The sequence below is a fragment of the Pseudonaja textilis genome, chromosome 1 (assembly GCF_049901715.1).
Source record: "Pseudonaja textilis isolate UNSWEBS1 chromosome 1, rPseTex1.2, whole genome shotgun sequence".
NCBI classification, from domain to species: Eukaryota; Metazoa; Chordata; class Lepidosauria; order Squamata; family Elapidae; genus Pseudonaja; species Pseudonaja textilis.
The window spans coordinates 21,869,175-21,887,383 of record NC_141990.1 but is presented as its reverse complement, the minus strand read 5'-3'; the positions used below and the strand labels follow the sequence as shown (position 1 = coordinate 21,887,383).

At 38.0% G+C, this 18,209-nt stretch overlaps 1 protein-coding gene across 14 annotated transcripts in view; it reads left to right on the top strand.

Annotated features, from left to right (window-relative positions):
- Nucleotides 1-18,209, top strand: part of SEPTIN4 (septin 4) — a 52,694-nt gene that overhangs the window by 28,029 nt on the left and 6,456 nt on the right. For 9 of the 14 annotated variants that reach the window (XM_087928168.1, XM_087928130.1, XM_087928124.1 and 6 more), the window contains 5 exons: nucleotides 6,502-6,636; nucleotides 7,904-8,021; nucleotides 9,965-10,072; nucleotides 11,027-11,123; nucleotides 13,661-13,823. In XM_087928168.1, coding sequence (XP_087784294.1) covers nucleotides 6,502-6,636; nucleotides 7,904-8,021; nucleotides 9,965-10,072; nucleotides 11,027-11,123; nucleotides 13,661-13,823 — 621 coding nt within the window. Of the gene's footprint in view, nucleotides 1-6,501; nucleotides 6,637-7,903; nucleotides 8,022-9,964; nucleotides 10,073-11,026; nucleotides 11,124-13,660; nucleotides 13,824-13,986; nucleotides 14,185-18,209 lie in introns of those variants that run through there. The other 5 variants (XM_087928215.1, XM_087928161.1, XM_026708456.2 and 2 more) reach the window with 3 other exon arrangements.

The following is an 18,209-nucleotide window of genomic DNA, read 5'->3' as shown; positions in this document are numbered from 1 at the left end:
ATCCAGTAGTTCTGGATCAAGATTGACCTCAACACTCACATCAACCATCTTGCTGCCTTACACAAAGGTAAGAAGCTAGAGTGGCCCAGAAAAACAAGGCCTTTCTAGGCCCTTTGTCTCTGTTTGTTTTTTTCCTTTTCAGCTCCCCAGGGATATAGATAAGGGAGGGTGGTATGGGCAGAAAGAGGAAGGGGGCACCCTGACCTCAGGCACTTGCTTTGCTTAAGTCATTGCTAATTTTTTTAAAAAATCGCATGTTAGCACAATAATGTGTAGGATCATCCAATGCAGATTAGAGCCCTCTGTGGAAAAAGAGATGCCAGATGTTCAAGCTGGCTTTGGAAAAGGCTGAGGAACATGAGATCATTATTGCTGATGCACACTGGATGATTGAGAAAGCCAAATACCAACAAGAAGTGTTATGTTCTTCATTAGTTATAGAAAGACCTTTGTGTAGATCACATCGAACTGTGGAACATGCTTAGAAAAATAGGAATCCCAGAACAACTCATTGTTCTTGTGACTAACCTACGGGTAGTCCTTGCTTACTGACTGTCTGATACAATGACCGTTCAAAGTTACGACAGTATTAAAAAAAATAACTTTGCGATCGATTTATGATTGTTGCAACATTCATCAGTCACGTGATTGCTGATTGTGTGCTTTGCAACTGGCACACATTTTTGCTTGTGACAAGCAGAGTGAACACTGCAGTACACAAGGCAGAAGTACAATCTCACAAGAAGACCACATATAATTTGGAAAGGGGGGGGAATGGCACAGTTTGGGAAAAAGACCCAGTGCGGCCAGCAACTACTTCATGAAGGCCTAGGCCAGGGACTTCTGTAGCAGTAGGAAAGTCAATTGAGTGAAGCAAGGCTGGCAGAAATGGCAGGAGCATTGAGTGTGGGGCAGTGGGGCGATAAGGTGGCTGGGCAGGCAGAGAGCAGGGTAACAGAGGTAGCATAATGCAAAGTGGCCAAAAACGCAGAGATGTGGAGGGAGATTGGGTGGGGGAGGAGTTGAAGAGGCGGCAGCCCCTTACAAAGGAGGGTCCAGGTCAGGAATGACTTAGATCGGGGTTGATCCTTTGAATCTTTGGGATTCAGTTAATTACAGCAACTGGGATTGCCAGCATTGCCATCTCTAAACCGACGTGATCGCATGACATCATGTTTTGCAATTGCATCATTTAGCAATGGAAATTCTGGCCACAATTGCTAATCGTAATTCAAGCATTACCTGTATTGACACTTTTTGACTTTGGTGTTGGAGAAGATTTTTGAGAATACTGTGGAGAGCCAAGAAATAAACAAATGGATCATTGAACAAACCAACCAGGGTTCTTAACTTAAGGCACAAATGACCTGGCTCGGTTATCCTATTTTGGGCCCATTATGCGAAGTCCTAGCTCTCGGGAGAAGGCTCTGATGCTGGGAAAGGAGGAAGGGAAGAGGACGAAGAACAGCAAGGTGGATGAACTCATTTATAGTGAGTGACAATAAATGCACTGTTGAAAGACTTGGAGGGCCAAGTCAGGGATACATCTTTCTGGAGAAAATCTATCTACATGGTTGCTAAGAGTCAATACCAACTTGATGGCACGTAATCAATTTAAATGTTTTTGAAAAGATGGCTGAGGTCCTGTCAGATACAATTTCTTTCAAAATAACTGGAGCAGGGTTTTTTTTCATTCCTGAGGTCATTTGATACCATGTCAGTGGACAATTTTATTCCTGGTAGATTGAGTGAGCTGTGTTGACGTGTAAGAGAGACTGCTGCATTTCTGGAGTAGTTCTACTGATTTCTTTTCTTTTTTTTTCATTTTTCTTATTATTTTTTTTTAATAAATTTGTATTGGTTTTTAAAACAAACATAGACAAACAAAACATAAAAACATCAAATCATCTTCCATACATGTACATACAGTGTGCCGGTTGGTTTACAAATTGTTTTGTGCTTCCATTTCATAATCTTCAATTATAATTACATTGTATATAATCTTGTATTTTCAATCAATATATTAAATACATTAATATCATTATTAATCAATCATTTGACTATACTTTTATTCATTCATGTTTTCCAAAATGATCATATTTTACTTAATTTGTTTTATGACAATTCAGATTATCATCCCAGATCTATCCTAGAATCATTTTGTAGATATAATAAGAAAAGAATATATCTTTATATCTTTATTATTTTCTAAAAGTCTACATATTTCATTACTATATTTTATTGTCTAACCATTGATAGAATAGATCCCAAATTTTATAAAATTGTTTATCATCTTGTTCTCTAATTTCAAATGTCAATCTACTCATTTCAGCACATTCCAATATTTTCTTAATGATTTCCTCCTCTGATGGTATTTTCTCATTTTTCCAGTTTTTGGCAAATACAATCCTAGCCGCTGTTAATATATTTACAATCAGGTATTTCAAGTCTTTACTATATATTTCAGGTAAAATTCCCAATAAAAATATTTCTGGTTTCAAATCTATATGCTTTTTTGTCATTTTTTCCAACAATGTGTGGATTTTAGTCCAGTATTTTTTAGCATCCGCACAAGTCCACCACATATGGTAATATGAGCCAGGTATCTGATGACATTTCCAACATTTTTTGGATTTATTTTTGAACATTCTTGCTATTCTTGTCGGGGGAAAGTGCCACCTGTAAAACATCTTATACAAATTTTCTTTATATGCTGTTGACATTGTCATTTTATAATTTTGAGACCACAATTTTTGCCATTTCTCTAGATCAATCCCATATCCGAAATTCTTCCCCCAAGCAATCATAGTTTCTTTAACTTGTTCTTCTTCTAGTTTAATTTCTAATAAATATCCATACAATTTTTTAATCACCTTTTCATCAGTACCTGTCAAAATCTTATCTAAGTCAGTCAATTTATCATAGAAACCTTCTGTTTTAGAATCTTTATCATACTTTGAATGTATTTGCGCATATGAAAACCAATTCATCTTTATACCTTGTTCCTCTAGTTTTTGTATAGATTTAAGTTCACCCTTTTCATTCAGTATTTCACCATATCTAACTGTTTGTTCCTTTTTGTATATTATAGGATAAGAAAATGCTTCAATAGTCGATAGCCAGACTGGAATTTTCAAATAACATTGTCTTTTAATCTTCTCCCAATTTAACCACAGAGACTCCCGTATATAATGTCTTCTAAAGTACCCTTGTGTTTTAGTTCCTTTATACCATAAAAAAAGCATGCCACCCCAACAACAGGTCATGTCCTTCTAAGGTCAACAATCTAGTATTTCTTAATGTTATCCATTCCTTAACCCACATCAAATTTGTAGCTTGGTAATACAACTCCCAATTAAGCAAACCAAATCCTCCTCTTATTCTAGCATCTTGCAAAAGTTTTAACTTTATTCCCGTTTTCTTACCTTGCCATATATATTTCAACACAATTTTATTTAAATCTTCAAAGTAATCTTTCCCAAGCCTAATTGGAATTGTTTGGAACAAATATAAAATTCTGGCTAATATATTCATCTTGATTGTTGATATTCTCCCTATTAATGACAGTTGTAAATTTTCCCATTTCGCCAAATCTAGCGCTATCTGCTGTTTAAGTTTGATATAATTATTCTCTTTTAGTGTACTGCATCTTGCTGTCAAGTATATCCCCAAGTACTTGATCTTATTCGTGACCTGAATTTTCAATAGGTCTGCCAATTCTTCCTTCTGTCTTGATAGCACATTCTTTGTCAAGATCTTTGTGTTATCTTTATTTATTTTCAAACCAGCCACCTTTTCATATGTCTCTATCTTTTCTATCAGTTTTGATGCTGTTTCTAGTGGGTCTTCTAAGATAAAAACCAGATCATCTGCAAATGCTTGCAACTTAAATTCTCCCTTTTTAATTTTCATCCCTTTTATATTCTTTTCATCTCTAATATTTCTGTTTAGTACTTCCAAAGTTAACACAAACAACAAAGGTGATAGTGGGCACCCTTGTCTTGTTCCTTTTCTTATATCGATAGATTTTGTCAGTTCTCCCTCTATCATTACCTTTGCCGTCTGCTTATGATATATAGCTTCTATTGCTTGAATAAATTTTCTAGCAAAGCCTATCTGTTCCAGCAGTAATAACATGAATCACCAATATACATTATCAAATGCCTTCTGTGCATCTAGAAATATCAAAGCCATTTGTTTTTCAGGATGTGCCTCGTAGTATTCCAAAGTGTCCAAGATTACTCTCATATTGTCTTTGATTTGTCTCTTTGGCAGAAATCCATTTTGGTCAGGATGGATAAAATTATTTAAATATTTTTTAAGTCTTTCTGCCAATATTGAAGAAAAGATTTTATAATTTGCGTTTAGTAGGGAGATAGGTCTATAATTCTTGATCTGTAATGTATCGGTCTCCTCTTTTGGAAGTGTGATATAAGCTTCTGACCATGATTTAGGTATCCTCTTCTTTAACATAACTTCATTCATAACTTCTAGCAGTGAAAAATTCAATGATTCTTGTAATGTTTTGTAAAATTCTGCTGGAAGTCCATCTGGGCCTGGTGCCTTTCCATTATTTTGTTTAAGTGCTTCAATTAACTCCATCATAGTTATATTGCTTTCTAACATTGTTTCAATCTCTTTAGGTATCTGGGGTAAATTAGCATTCTGTAAATACTGTTTAACTCTTTCCTCATCAATATTCTCTTGTGTGTATAGTTTCCCATAATAATCTCGAATAGTTTCCTTCTTCTCTTTACTACCCTAACAAACTTGGCCTTGGTCATCTATTAATTGTGATATTTTCCTTGATTCTTTCTCCTTTCTCAATTTATATGCTAACCATCTACCTGGTTTATTTGCATCTTCAAAATAGTTCTGTTTGGCACCTCTAATTTTTTGTGCTAATTCTTCTTTTTCTATTAGACCCATTTTATGTTTGGTTATATCCATTTTTAAGTTAATGTCCTTTCTCTGTGGCATTTTCTGTAGCTCTTTTTCGAGTCCTTTATACTCATCTTCTAATGCCTTTTCATGGTATTTCTTTTCCTTGTATAGTCTATTATCAAGCCTCTGGCATATGCCTTCATTGTATCCCATACATTCTGGATTGATGTATCTTCTTTTTTGTTTTCTCCAAAGAAAAAGGCCAATTCTTTCTCCATCCACTGTGTGAAGTCTTTTCCCTTTAAAATAGTATTATTTAACGTCCATATAGATCTTCTTCTTTGTCCTTTCCATTTAATTGTGATTGGATTGTGATCTGCCCAAGTACTTGTTTCAATATTTATTTCTTGAATATTAGTTAACAATTCTGTTGACATCCATGTCATATCTATTCTGGACCATGATAAGTGTCTATTTGAGTAGAAAGTGTATTGTTTAGTTTTAGCATTTCTTTCTCTCCATGTATCTTTCAAGTTTATTTCATCTACCATTTTAAAAAAAGATTTAGGGAGAGTCTTTCTATTTTGCTTTATTGTTTTCTGTGATGTGTAGTCCAGTTTATTGTCTACAATTCCATTAAAATCTCCCATCATAACTATATTAACATAATCCAGTTCAACTATTTTCATATGTAATTTTTATAGAATTCCTCTTGTTTGTCGTTTGGGGCATAAATTGCAATCAGGAGTGTTTTCGTATTATTGTCCATTATTTCCACCATTAATATTCTTCCTTCGTCATCAGTATAAATCAATTTCGCTGAGATGGTCTCTTTAATATATAAAACCACTCGTTTCTTACATTGTGTCAAGGAAGTGAATATTTTCCCTAATTTTGGCTGTATCAACAATTGTTCAACTTGTTCTACTGATTTCTGAACTACAGCAATTGTGAACCAGCAGGGAGACTTCTGAAGGGAAGGGAGATATTTAGTCTTATCACCACAATGGCTTATCAGGCATGAACACATTAGAAGTCCTACTGAATTACTCTAAAAAGCCCCTCCTTCCCCTCTACAAAAAGAGATGTTCAGAATTTCTCCCTTGCTTCCATCCTGTCATGCTGGCATGAATGTCCTACTTAGGGATGATCATTGGAGAAGTGTGTGACTAACTCAAGAGGTTATATTGAGACTGGCAGAGGTGGGATTCAAACCTGAGGCTTCCAAGAGGAGCTCGCCATAATTATATCACAAGCATTTATGCAACTTTTCTCCTCTTCCTGCTCTTTCTCCTCGTCTATCTAAAAAAAGAATGTAAACTCTTATTTAATTGGCAGAAAATAGATCTGGATATAGATCCTTGGATGATTTGCAAAAAAAAAAAATGTCAGGGATTTCCTAATTGTCAGCAATAATACCTGTCTCAGCCCTGTACTATATTGCTGGTATGAAAAAAAACGTTTAGGGTAACCAGTTCTGGAATTCCAAATTCCTTAACTCAGCATTTTTTAAAATTGTGTGATATATACAGTAAGATTTAGTTTTGATTGTGCAAACATGATGGCTGCCTCCCTTTCAACCCAGCAATTCTAAATTATGTTCTCTTTCTTTCCCAGTTGGAAGCCTGTGTCTGACTATATAGATCAGCAGTTTGAGCAGTATTTCCGGGATGAAAGTGGCCTTAACCGGAAAAATATTCAAGACAACCGTGTCCATTGCTGCCTCTACTTCATCTCTCCTTTTGGTCACGGGTATGAACTAAACCAACCTATTCATGATCCCGGAACATGCTTTTCCTTAAAAAGACTCTTATCAGTTCGTTTGGTTTTTTTGCCCGGTCCTGTTAACCTCATGCTCTCCAATATGCAAATCCCTGGTTTTCCAGCCTGGAAGTTATATATAGTTAGAATGCTACACCACCTGTAAAGGCTATGTGCAATTAATATATCTATTCACATAGAAGCCAATCCACAGATAAGCTAATCCTTGAATTTTTAACCAAAATAACATGAAAATCACACCACCTGTGGATAAGCTGGCCTGTATTTTTCATACTATTTTGGTTACAATCTGAGAGTCTACTTGTCTGCGGATGGGCTTATCTACAAATAGATATATGGGAAATACGGGTATTTTTTTAAAAATACAGCATTATTGTATATACTTGAAGATAACTCCATCCATGGGTAAACTGATTTTAGCACCTAAAATTCTTATCTGGGACAAAATAGTATATTGATTTTACCTCATGGTATGTCTTTCCTCACAGGATGATGGACATTGGGGTTAAAGGAGAAGAATTCTCTAATGGGGTTCTTGCTCCATAGAATTCAAATTCTTGGAAGTTCTTCAGATTGATAAATTCAATCAGGATCTAGGATAAAGTTATCTATCTATGAAAGGTTAAAGTACTTGGAAAACAACAAAGCCTTCAATATAAGTAACTCTAACATGTGATTCAAATGGTATAATGCTTAAACAATTTGAATGGAAGGCCATACTTCTTTTAATGTTGCCTCCTACTGGAAGTTGGGGTACCACTTGTTCTGCAGATGTTGCTACATGAAATAAGGATATTGCATCTTTGTCAAAAATATAGATTTTTTTCAGCCAGTATAGGCTACATCTGCCAGTTCTGCCTTTCTCTTTAATGTTTCCTTATATAATTAATTGAAGTACTGTAGTTATTTTTGTGGAGTATCATTGATTGCCACCAAATAATTGGTACAGATTCTAGCACGTCAGGCACCCCACTTTTTGTGTTTATTGGCCAAAAAAGAAACAACCTCTTTCCACAGCTCCCAGGAATAAAAATCAACAGAACAGAATATAATAATAACTTTATTGTCACTTTGAATGTACACTAATCGGCATACATTAAAATTAAATTTTATTGCATACAGCTCTCAGAGAGTCATCACCTCCAATATACACAACATGAATATGACAAAATAAATAAATACAAAATTATGTATATACTTATTACCTATATAGTGAACTCTTGTCTGCTCTTGGCAGTTTGCGACCTCTGGATGTTGAATTCATGAAAGCGCTCCATCAGCGTGTGAACATAGTTCCTGTCTTAGCCAAGGCTGACACTCTCATGCCCTCCGAGGTGGAACGAATGAAGTGCAAGGTAAAAGAGGAGATCGGAACAAACTCGGGGACACTCTTCTCACTTCCATCAAAAATGTAAAAAATGCAACATTGAGCTAAATAGAGTAACCTAAGCAAAACTAATTGAAAAAGGGGAAAAAAATAAAAATAAATGCCCAATAGTTTGAAATTGTTTCTGAAGTATAAAAGTATTAAATACAGGTAGTCCTCAATTTACAATCACAATGCAGCTTGTTGCTAAGCAGTACAGTTGTTAAGTGAGACATGTGACCGCAACTTGCAGTCATCCCTTCTGGTTTCCCCATTGACTTTCTTTATCAGAAGCTGGCTGGGAAGATTACATGATTGTAGGACACTGTGTTTGTAGGACATTTATTTTTTTTATTTTTTATTTTTATTTATTTTGTCAAGCAATTATAAGATAACAGGTATAAGTATAAACATAGTTATGAGTACATGAAGTGGATACATATAAGAAAAATAAAAAGAAGCAATAGGACAGGGACAGTAGGCATGTTGGTGCGCTTTTGCACGCCCCCTACAGACCTCTTAGGAAAGGGGTGAGGTCAATAGTAGACAGTCGAAGGTTAAAGTTTTTGGGGTTTGGGGAAGAAACCACAGGGTCAGGTAGAGTATTCCAGACATTGACCACTCTGTTGCTGAAGTAGCATTTCCTGCAATCAAGTTTGGTGTGGTTTACCTTGAGTTTGTATTGGTTGTGTGCTCTTGTATTGTTATGGTTGAAGCTGAAGTATTCATTGACAGGTAGGACATTGCAATATATAACTTTATATACTATACTTAGATTGGACCGAAGGTGGCGTAGTTCTAGGTTTTCTAGGTCTAGAATTTCAAGTCTGGTGGCGTAAGGTATTCTGCAACGATTAGAGGAGTGGAGAACTCTTCTTGTGAAATATTTCTGGACTTTCTCAACTGTGCTAATATCAGATACGTAATGCGGGTTCCAGACTGATGAGCTGCATTTGAGTATTGGTCTAGCAAATGTTTTGTATGCTCTAGTTTGTAGTGTGGTATTACCAGAGAATATATTATCAGACAGTCATACATGCACGATGGTTGCCAAGTACCTGAATTGTGATGACTGTGGGGACACAGGCCGTGTGAGTGCCAGTTGCAGGTCACTTTTTTCAGTGCCATCATAACTTGAATTGAGCTACCTGTGTACAACCCATTGTAATTCACGTTTTAAATGCTGAGCTAAATGTAGGCCATAAGGATCATACAATCTTGAATATCTAATTCGATATTCTTCTGTTACATCCCCTCTTCCCCACATTGACTTTGTCCTGTATTCCAGCTCAACTCTCCCTCCCTCCCCAATATCCAGACTCTGTGACATTGTGAAATCTGTATTCTTTTTAAAGTGAGCATACAGATGGTTTTCAGTCTCTCCCTCAAAGTGGCCACGTGCATTTTATGAGAGAGTCAGTGAGGCAGTGGTGGGTTTCAATTTTTTTTATCACCTGTTCTGTGGGCATGGCTTGGTGGGCATGCTTTGCACGCACGCTTCACATGCACATGCGCAGAGGATTTGCTACTAACCTTCTCCTTCAATCCTGCGCTATCCCTGTGTGTTCAACAGCTGACACGCGGCAATCGTGTGTGCCGCGCGAAGCAGCCAAGGTTGAAAAGCAGCTGAGGTCAAAACAAAGATCAGTAGAGAGCTGGGCCGGTGGGAGGGCCCAGCAGCTGGTCGTCGGAGTGAATCAGTTCCCTCACAGATGATCGTCGGAGCTACCGATTTGGCCGAACCAGGCCGAATTGGTAGAATACCACCACTGCAGAGAGTGTGAGGAATTGGGGGGTATGGTGTTGATCGAATGCCGAGTTCTTCACTCCCCTGTTAGCTTTCCAGAAGAATTCTCAGGGTGGCGTGTTCATGCATAGAAATCAAAGCTATGATTGAATTTCATTGGCTGCTGGCATGTTCCTCTGTTCTAGATTCGTGATGAAATTGATCGTTTTGGGATCCGGATCTACCAGTTTCCTGATTGTGATTCAGATGAAGATGAGGAATTCAAGCAGCAGGATGAAGCACTCAAAGTGAGGGTGTGGACAACGGAATCCACTGGTTCGGCTAGATATTCCTGATTGTGTGAGAACAAATTGAGAAGAAAGCCTAGTTTTCCCCAGTCACATTCCACATATGCTGATGCTTTGACTGTAAAGGAGCTTTTCCTAATATTTGAAAACAATATGTTTCATATTTGCTTGCCTTTTTTTTAACTAAGGCACGTGTTCCAAACCAGGCATGTATCTCTAATTCCAGTTAAACCATACTAAAGAGAGGCAGCTAGGCTTGGATTAAACTCTTAGCCTAAGAAAAAAATAATAATTCAGCCTTCTCCCATCCCAGGCAGTTATGCTCTTGATTTAATACAGCTTTCCCCAGCCTGGTATCTTCAAGATGTGTTTGGACTGCAGAATGTCAGCCAGGAACCTAGGACATTGCAGTCTTACCATCTGGAGACCGAGAGCAGGCTGGAAGACAACCTTCTTTAAATCTGCTGCCGGCCTTATAAACATGGATCCTCAATTTGGAATCCACAGGCCATTTTTTAATCACTTTTTTCCTGTTTTATTGTTGGATGCCACCCAGAGTAGCCCCACAGTGACATGGGCAGCAAATAAATTTAACAAATAAAATTTAATAAATAATAAATTATACTTTTTTTGATGCCTGGCCTGAATACCTTAAAAAGAAGAATCCCCTTAACAAATAAACGAAAGGAAATTGATGGAATGCAAAGCACTTGTGCATCGTGTTTATTTACTATGCAACAGGGATCATCTCTTTTCCGAGCCTTTTTCTTTTCTGAACCCCACCACCTCTTACTTCACTGCCAAATTCGGAAGTGTGGATGATGGAAGTCGTTGATGCAGTTCCTTGAACCTTTTTGAGGAATGCTCTCTCTTTGGTCACTAAATATATGTGAAGTAGCAAAGATTGGGGAAGACCCCTGCCATCCTATTTGACTCCTAATTGCCACTGTTCTCCTGCAGGACAGCATCCCCTTTGCTGTGATTGGCAGTAACACCATTGTGGAGATGAAAGGCAAGCGGATCCGGGGGAGGCTGTACCCTTGGGGAATCGTTGAAGGTAACCTATAGTTCCGTGTGGCTCAATAAACTGGGGACTGCAGCTAATGGGTCGACATTGATTCAATACGGAATTCAGCAAAAATGTTCCATGCTCCCTTAGTATGAATTAACATCCAATTACCAAATGCTCTTGTGGGATGGAAATACAAAATATCGACTTTGGCAGTCTAATGTCTTAGCTTTGGCTGGAGAAATCAATAAAAGCTTCCTGTCCCCAAGCATTAAATTAGCCGTTTTGTGGGAAGCATGGGCTCAGTGCGGTAGTTTTGTCCCTTATCTTGTTGGAAAAATCAGGAGGTAGGGATGAGGGAGAATATTGACTAGATGCCACCTCTCGGCAATCCCAATGTTTTATTACAGGGACGTTCCCATGGACTGTCAAAAAAGTCAAGATGGTGGGCACAACTACCCAGTCAAAGCCAGATGCCTTTTTTTGCATCCACTTGACAACATAGTGGGGCTTCAGTTATGCAGTTGTGTCGTCCTTGGCCTTCTTAAATCACCCTGCAGATGTCCCCAGTGCAGATGTGGGAGGCAAAGAACAAGATGGCATCTCTCCTATCCCATCCAAAAACCAAATGGACTGGTTGTTGAATCGTTCTTGTGTGTTACAGTTGAGACTGCCTTCTTCAGTGCATTGAAGGCCAAAGACTAGTTTAGAAGCAACACAAGCCATGTAGCAAACAACCTTCACTGTGTCCTGGCACCTGCTGTCTAAGGTGGCTGCTTCAGTCTGTTCAAGGGTAGAGCCAACCCTGGTCCCATCCTATCCTTTTGTCCCTGTTGGACTTGAAAATCCAGTTTTAAAAGGTTGGATTTGAAGTATGCTGAATTTCAAGATTTGTTGTATGCCTAAAAATGAATCGGACTCAAACATAGCTTGGGAAAGCCAATAGGTAGGTAGATGGGGAGTGAGAGAGAGAAAGATTGGACAAGCATTTGTCTGAAATGGTATAGGGTTTCCTGCCTAAGTGGGATTGGACTAGAAGACCTCCAAGGCCCCTTCCAACTCTGTTTTTCTAAGATTCTAAGAGAGATTGAGAAAATATATAATCTTTCTTGATAAATAATATTATAGACGAGACCACTCAAAAAAGCGAAACTACCTAAAACGGTGGTGAATTAAGGTGCTGAATCTAACAGCTGGTTTAAAATGTTCTTCAGTTTATTACAGAGGAGGCCCTGTCCACAACCCCTACTGGCAGCTTAGAGAGAGGGACCTTTGGCATATCACCCTTAGGAAAACTAAAACAATAATTGCAATGTTTGTTATAAGGGGGTACTTACTTTTGCATTTTTGTAATAAGGAAAAAGGGAAGAGATGGCATCAACAGATCTCCAGCAAAATCACTTAAAGCTGATCATTGTGCATATGAAAGTATTTCCTCCAAATGTGTGAGTGGGAGTGGCAAAGGGTTGAGTCTTATCTTGGACTGGCCAGGTCTCTCTGGAGTGCAGACTCCTAAGAATGTAAGAGGAACTAAAAGGTTACAAGCAAAATAGGAAACAATAAGCTTTGCCTTTATGTTTTGCCTGCCAGTCTTGACATTCAGCAATTCCCCAGACAGGCTCCATTTCACTCTAGTTGCTAAAAGCCCTCAATCGGCTTTTCATCTCCCATGGATTTGTTTCCAGTTTTGAGATCGTTGAGTTAAGAGACCATCTGAATACAGTTCTTTATTGACCAAGTGTGATTGGACACACAAGGAATTTGTCTTGGTGCAAATGCTTTCGGTGTACTTAAAAGAAAAGATACATTCGTCAAGAATCATAAGGTACAACACTTAATGATAGTCACAGGGTACAATAAGCAATCAATCATACTAGGAAACAGTCAATAAAAACTGTAAGGATACAAGCAACAAGGTTACAGTCATATAGTCATAAGTGGGAGGAGATGGGTGAAAGGAAGGATGGGAGGATTAATAGTAATAGCAATGCAGACTTAGTAAATAGTTTGACAGTGTTGAGGGAATTATTTGTTTAATTATGGTGTTCGGGAAAAAACTGTCCTTGTGTCTGGTTGTTCTGGTGTGCAGTGCTCTACAGCGCTGTTTTGAGGGTAGGAGTTGAAACAATTTATGTCCAGGGTGTGAGGGGTCTGTAAATATTTTCACAGCCCTCTTTTTGACTGGAGCATTATACAGGTCCTTGATGGAAGGCAGGTTGGTAGTAATTGATTTTTTCTGCAGTCCTAATTGCTCTGGGGTCTGTCTGTCTTGTTGGGTTGCAGAACCAAACCTGACACTTATAGAGGTGCAGGTGATAGATTCAGTAATTCCTCTATAGAACTGTATCAGTGGCTCCTTGGGCAGTTTGAGCTTTCTGAGTTGGCACAGAAAGAACATTCTTTGCTGTGCTTTTTTGATGACATTTTTGATGTCAGGTGTCCCTTTTAGGTCTTGTGATATGATAGAACCTAGAAATGTGAAGGTCTCTGCTGTTGATACTGTGTTGTCTTATCTTGTAAGTATTGTAATCCCTGCATATGTGGTCTTGAATGGCACTCACTTCACTCTGCATTCTTTTTGCCAGTGGAGAACCCTATGCATTGTGATTTTGTGAAGCTGCGCACCATGCTGGTAAGGACTCATATGCAGGACCTGAAGGACGTGACTCGGGAGACTCACTATGAAAACTACCGGGCTCAGTGCATTCAGAGCATGACTCGCATGGTGGTGAAAGAGCGGAATCGCAAGTAAGTTAGAGGGTCCTGGGAAGAATGAGGAGGAGGAGGAGGAACTGGAGGGGAGGGGATCTGGGCAGACGGAGCAGCTGAGAAGGATGAAGGAGATGTGAACGGTGGGAAACACCCCTCCTCTCCATGTTCAATAACCTTGTTGTAACCGCCTCTCCAACAGGTATGAGGAGGAAAGACAGGCAAAGCGACCTTAAAAATTCTCAGGTGGAATCAGAGTCTGACGGAGGCAGTTCATCAAGGAAAATTAATGCTGGCTTAAATTCACAGATTTTTTTTAAAAAATGATGATTTAGGCAGGTATTTATTATAACAACAGATGGATAGGCACTCTATTGCAAACAGAATAAATTATGTACATTGAAATCCATTTTCCTGGTTTGTACAATTTTGTGCTAATAGATATATCTGTAGATAGGCGATGTAATATAAATACAAGTGCAAGCAAATATATATATATATATATATGTATGTATGTCTATCTATCTATCTATCTATCTATCTATCTATCTATCTATCTATCTATCTATCTATCTATCATCTATCTATCTATCATCTTTTAAACTCAGAAAGGTCACCAAAGTGAATGCAGGAAAAAACAGCTTTTATTGGGCATTGAGGTTTTCAGTGAATTGTCCTGTTAGAGAAACATACTTGAGTCTGGTTGCTTAACTTTCCCCATTTCCCCCCAAACCCAGTAACTTTCAAAAATGTGGTTCGCACTTCTCCCAGTTTTCCAGTTGACGTAGCCATGGATACGCTGAATATAAAAAATGGGAGGTGTTCTACAGTACGGCTGGGAAAATCAAAATCATGAGACAAAATAGAACACTTAGTAGCTCGTTGATTTCCTTAGAGGCCTTCTTCAGCTCACCATCCTGCTGACTTATCAAGGATGGTCTTGGATAAACCTTTCCTGAGATTCTGTTTTTTCTTTCTTTCTTTTCTTTTTGTCAAGTTTTTTTATTTTATAGTGCTTATACATATCAATGTGTGAACAGTGTGATACCTGGGTATCATACATTTTAGTACAAATAAACATAATATTATTACTCATAGTTATTACATTTCATTTTCATTGCTTCATATTGTTTAAACATATCTAATACTACCACCACTCAATTTCTAAACCTCGTTTTTATTACATATATGTTGTTATATTAAAATTGTTGTTCCCCTCTTATTTCTATTTCTATTCTAACTTTTATTCATGTCATCGTATTATTCAAAGACATTTCTTTTCTGTCTTCCATCTTTCACTTGCTTTATTATTCATATTTCCCTTATTTAACACTTCACATCTATATATAATAAAGTTTCATCCTTCATTCTTTCATTGTTCAGTGTTTCACTATACAATTCTAATATCAATCACAATATCATTTAAACATATATGGTAGATCTATTCATATTCCATTCATCCAATCCATGTACTTCTACTATTAATACACATGCTTATATTAAAACAGATTCTTTCATTATCTAATTACTAATTACGAATGAATGATGGTATTATTAACATGCCTAAATAATATGATTAGCAGTGAAACAATGAAATTAACTCATATTCGATTTCCCCCAGATCTTGCTTGTTTTCTCACACTTCCTTGAAATCTATCCTGCTAACTCATTGGCTCTGTTCTTCCCAAAGCTTGACTTGTTAGGTCTTACTGCGTCTCTTCCTCTTTTTGCCACTATTTCACTCTGTCCAGCTGTGGTTAACTGGAAAAGATGCTTCACTTTATTCATAGCAGCCATGTTGAAGTCTGAGCAGCCAGAATGTTTCTCAATGTGCTAGGTGCACAATTAAGAAATAAGCAATGGGGTATTGTTTTAGCTTACAAAATAATTGTGTAATAATAATCCCTGGATATTCTGCTGTAGCTGTTGGAGGAGAGGTGGATTAGTCCAGTGTTTTCAACCTTGGTAACTCTAAAATGAAAAACTGGTTTAGTCTCAATTGGCAGAACATCAGAGGAAAATCTGTTAGTCCCTTTTCTGACTAATACATGTTATTAGATGGTATAAGCTTTTGTGACTTGCATCTGATTTCATTGGATGCATCGAGTGGCTTGAAAGATGGAGGATTTAAATTGGGATTAAAGTCGAGGAAGGAGGGTAAGACAGGTTGATTAAGCAGATTACATGTGAGACAGATTACAAGTACCTTTAAATCCCACATTTTATGCTTTTTAATGAAATGTGCAAATCTGCTTGGGTGGTCCTTGAGTTAATACTAAGTATCTGGGAGCTTAACCAGTTGAATGCATGAACCTGATGATCCTTTGTAACTCTGTACTACTGCTCCAGTTTGCAATCTGAATGCTGGAAGGAACTTAGTGTGAAAGCAAAGGGAAATAAGCTTTGGGTGGAAAGGAATGCAGGTGTAGAAAAAGAAGAAAAAAGAAACCTTAGTAAGGATACTGAGGAGGTAGCACATTCAAGAAATTATTATTATGTGCTGCTGCTATTTTGCACTGGTTTGTGTGTGTTAAACTGCAGAGCAGAACATTCTCTGTGTGGCAAGTATTGGCAGCTGTTAGACTTCTCAAACTATCTAGGGACAGCCAGGGGTGGTATTCTACTGGTTCAGCCCAGTTCAGCCGAACTGGTAGCTCTGAGGATCATGTGTGAGGGAACCGATTCACTCCGATGATCAGCTGCTGGGCCCACCCACCACCCCGGCTTTATACTGATCTTTATTTCCTGGTTTTGAAGCTCAGTTGCTTCGCACGTAACAGCAGATTGCCACGTGTCAGCTGTCGAACACATAGGGAGAGAGCAGGATGGCAGGAGAAGATCAGTATCACCCTCTGCGCGTGCACAAAATTAGGGCACTGAACAATCCACAAAGCCAAGGGAAAATCTGGAAGTGTGTGTGTGGGGGGGTGAGTGTTGGGGAATTTGCAGTCTAATGTACTTTCCATAATGATCTCCTGATCCGTGAAATGATAACAGAGAAGAAGCGTTAGGAAGCATCTTGATTCATGACTTACCAAACCAAGTCCTTCAAAAAAAAAAAAAAGTCTCAGGCTCCAGGTAGCTGCTTAGCCTTTTTTGGTCCCAAGACCATTGGAAGGTTAGTTCACAAAGTGAACTTCTGGATGAAGTCACTCCATTCCTCCATTCCAGATGAAGTCCAGTTTTGTCTCCTTTGGCAGCAGTTCTCCAGGATCTTTGACAGAGAGTAGGTTTTTTTCCATCACTTTCTAGCAGAGATTCCAGAACAGAATCCAAGTCTTTCTGTAGACGATGTATGTACTCTGCATTGAGTTACGATTCAAGGGTGAGAACACATAGACCTCAAATGGTGTTAACATGGATGCTGCACAATGCACGTATTAGGAATTTTCACCACTTAAAGGCTATTATGACAGTACATATACACTGGTTTTCATTGTTGTGCTCAATAATTCTGTTGGACATGGGGTAAGGTAAGGTGGGATGAGAGATTAGTCATAAAAAAATGAAGAAGCAACATTGTCTCTCCAAAGGCAATGCAGAGAGTTTCTTTCTCTATACTTTATCTGGATTAGTGTACTTCTGATGAACATATATGAGCATCCAAAGTTGTTGCTGTTAAAAAGAGAAATCCTTTGAAGAGGCAACATTGAAAATGAAGCTCACCCCTTCCATCTCTTAAGCTGATCCCTTCTTCTTAAGCAAAATCCCTATTGCAATTTCAGGAATTCCTTCAAAGTTAATTGAAACAGATCATTGGTTCTTCAAGTTCTGGGTTTTAGACAGAGTTCACATGACACTAAGATATGTTTATTTTAATTGTGATTTATTGAACAAGCCATCTTAGCTTGGTTTGGGCAATAAACTAAATTTATCATGCATTTTGTTGGCTTTGTACTGCTCTTCCAGTTGATAGTACTATAGCCTATATAGCTTAGTATGTTGGTCACAACATTGCAAAAAAGATGTTGATACATTGGGAAAAGTGCAAAGAAGAACAACTAAGATGATTAAAGAAATGGAGACAAAAACATAAGAAGAAAAGTTGCAGGAATTGGGTATGGCCAGTCTAGAGAAAAGAAGGTCTAGGGGTGACATGATATTCCAGTATTTGAGGGGCTGCCACAAAGAAGAGGGAGTCAACCTACCCTCCAAAGCACCAGAGAGCACGCCAAGAAACAATGGATGGAAACTAATCATACAAAACATTTGCTAGACCAATACTTGAATACAGTTCATCAGTCTGGAACCCGCATTACATATCTGATATTAGCACAGTTGAGAAAGTCCAGAAATATTTCACAAGAAGAGTTCTCCACTCCTCTACTCGTTGCAGAATACCTTATGCCACCAGACTTGAAATTCTAGACCTAGAAAACCTAGAACTACGCTGCCTTTGGTCCGATCTATGTATAGTATATAAAA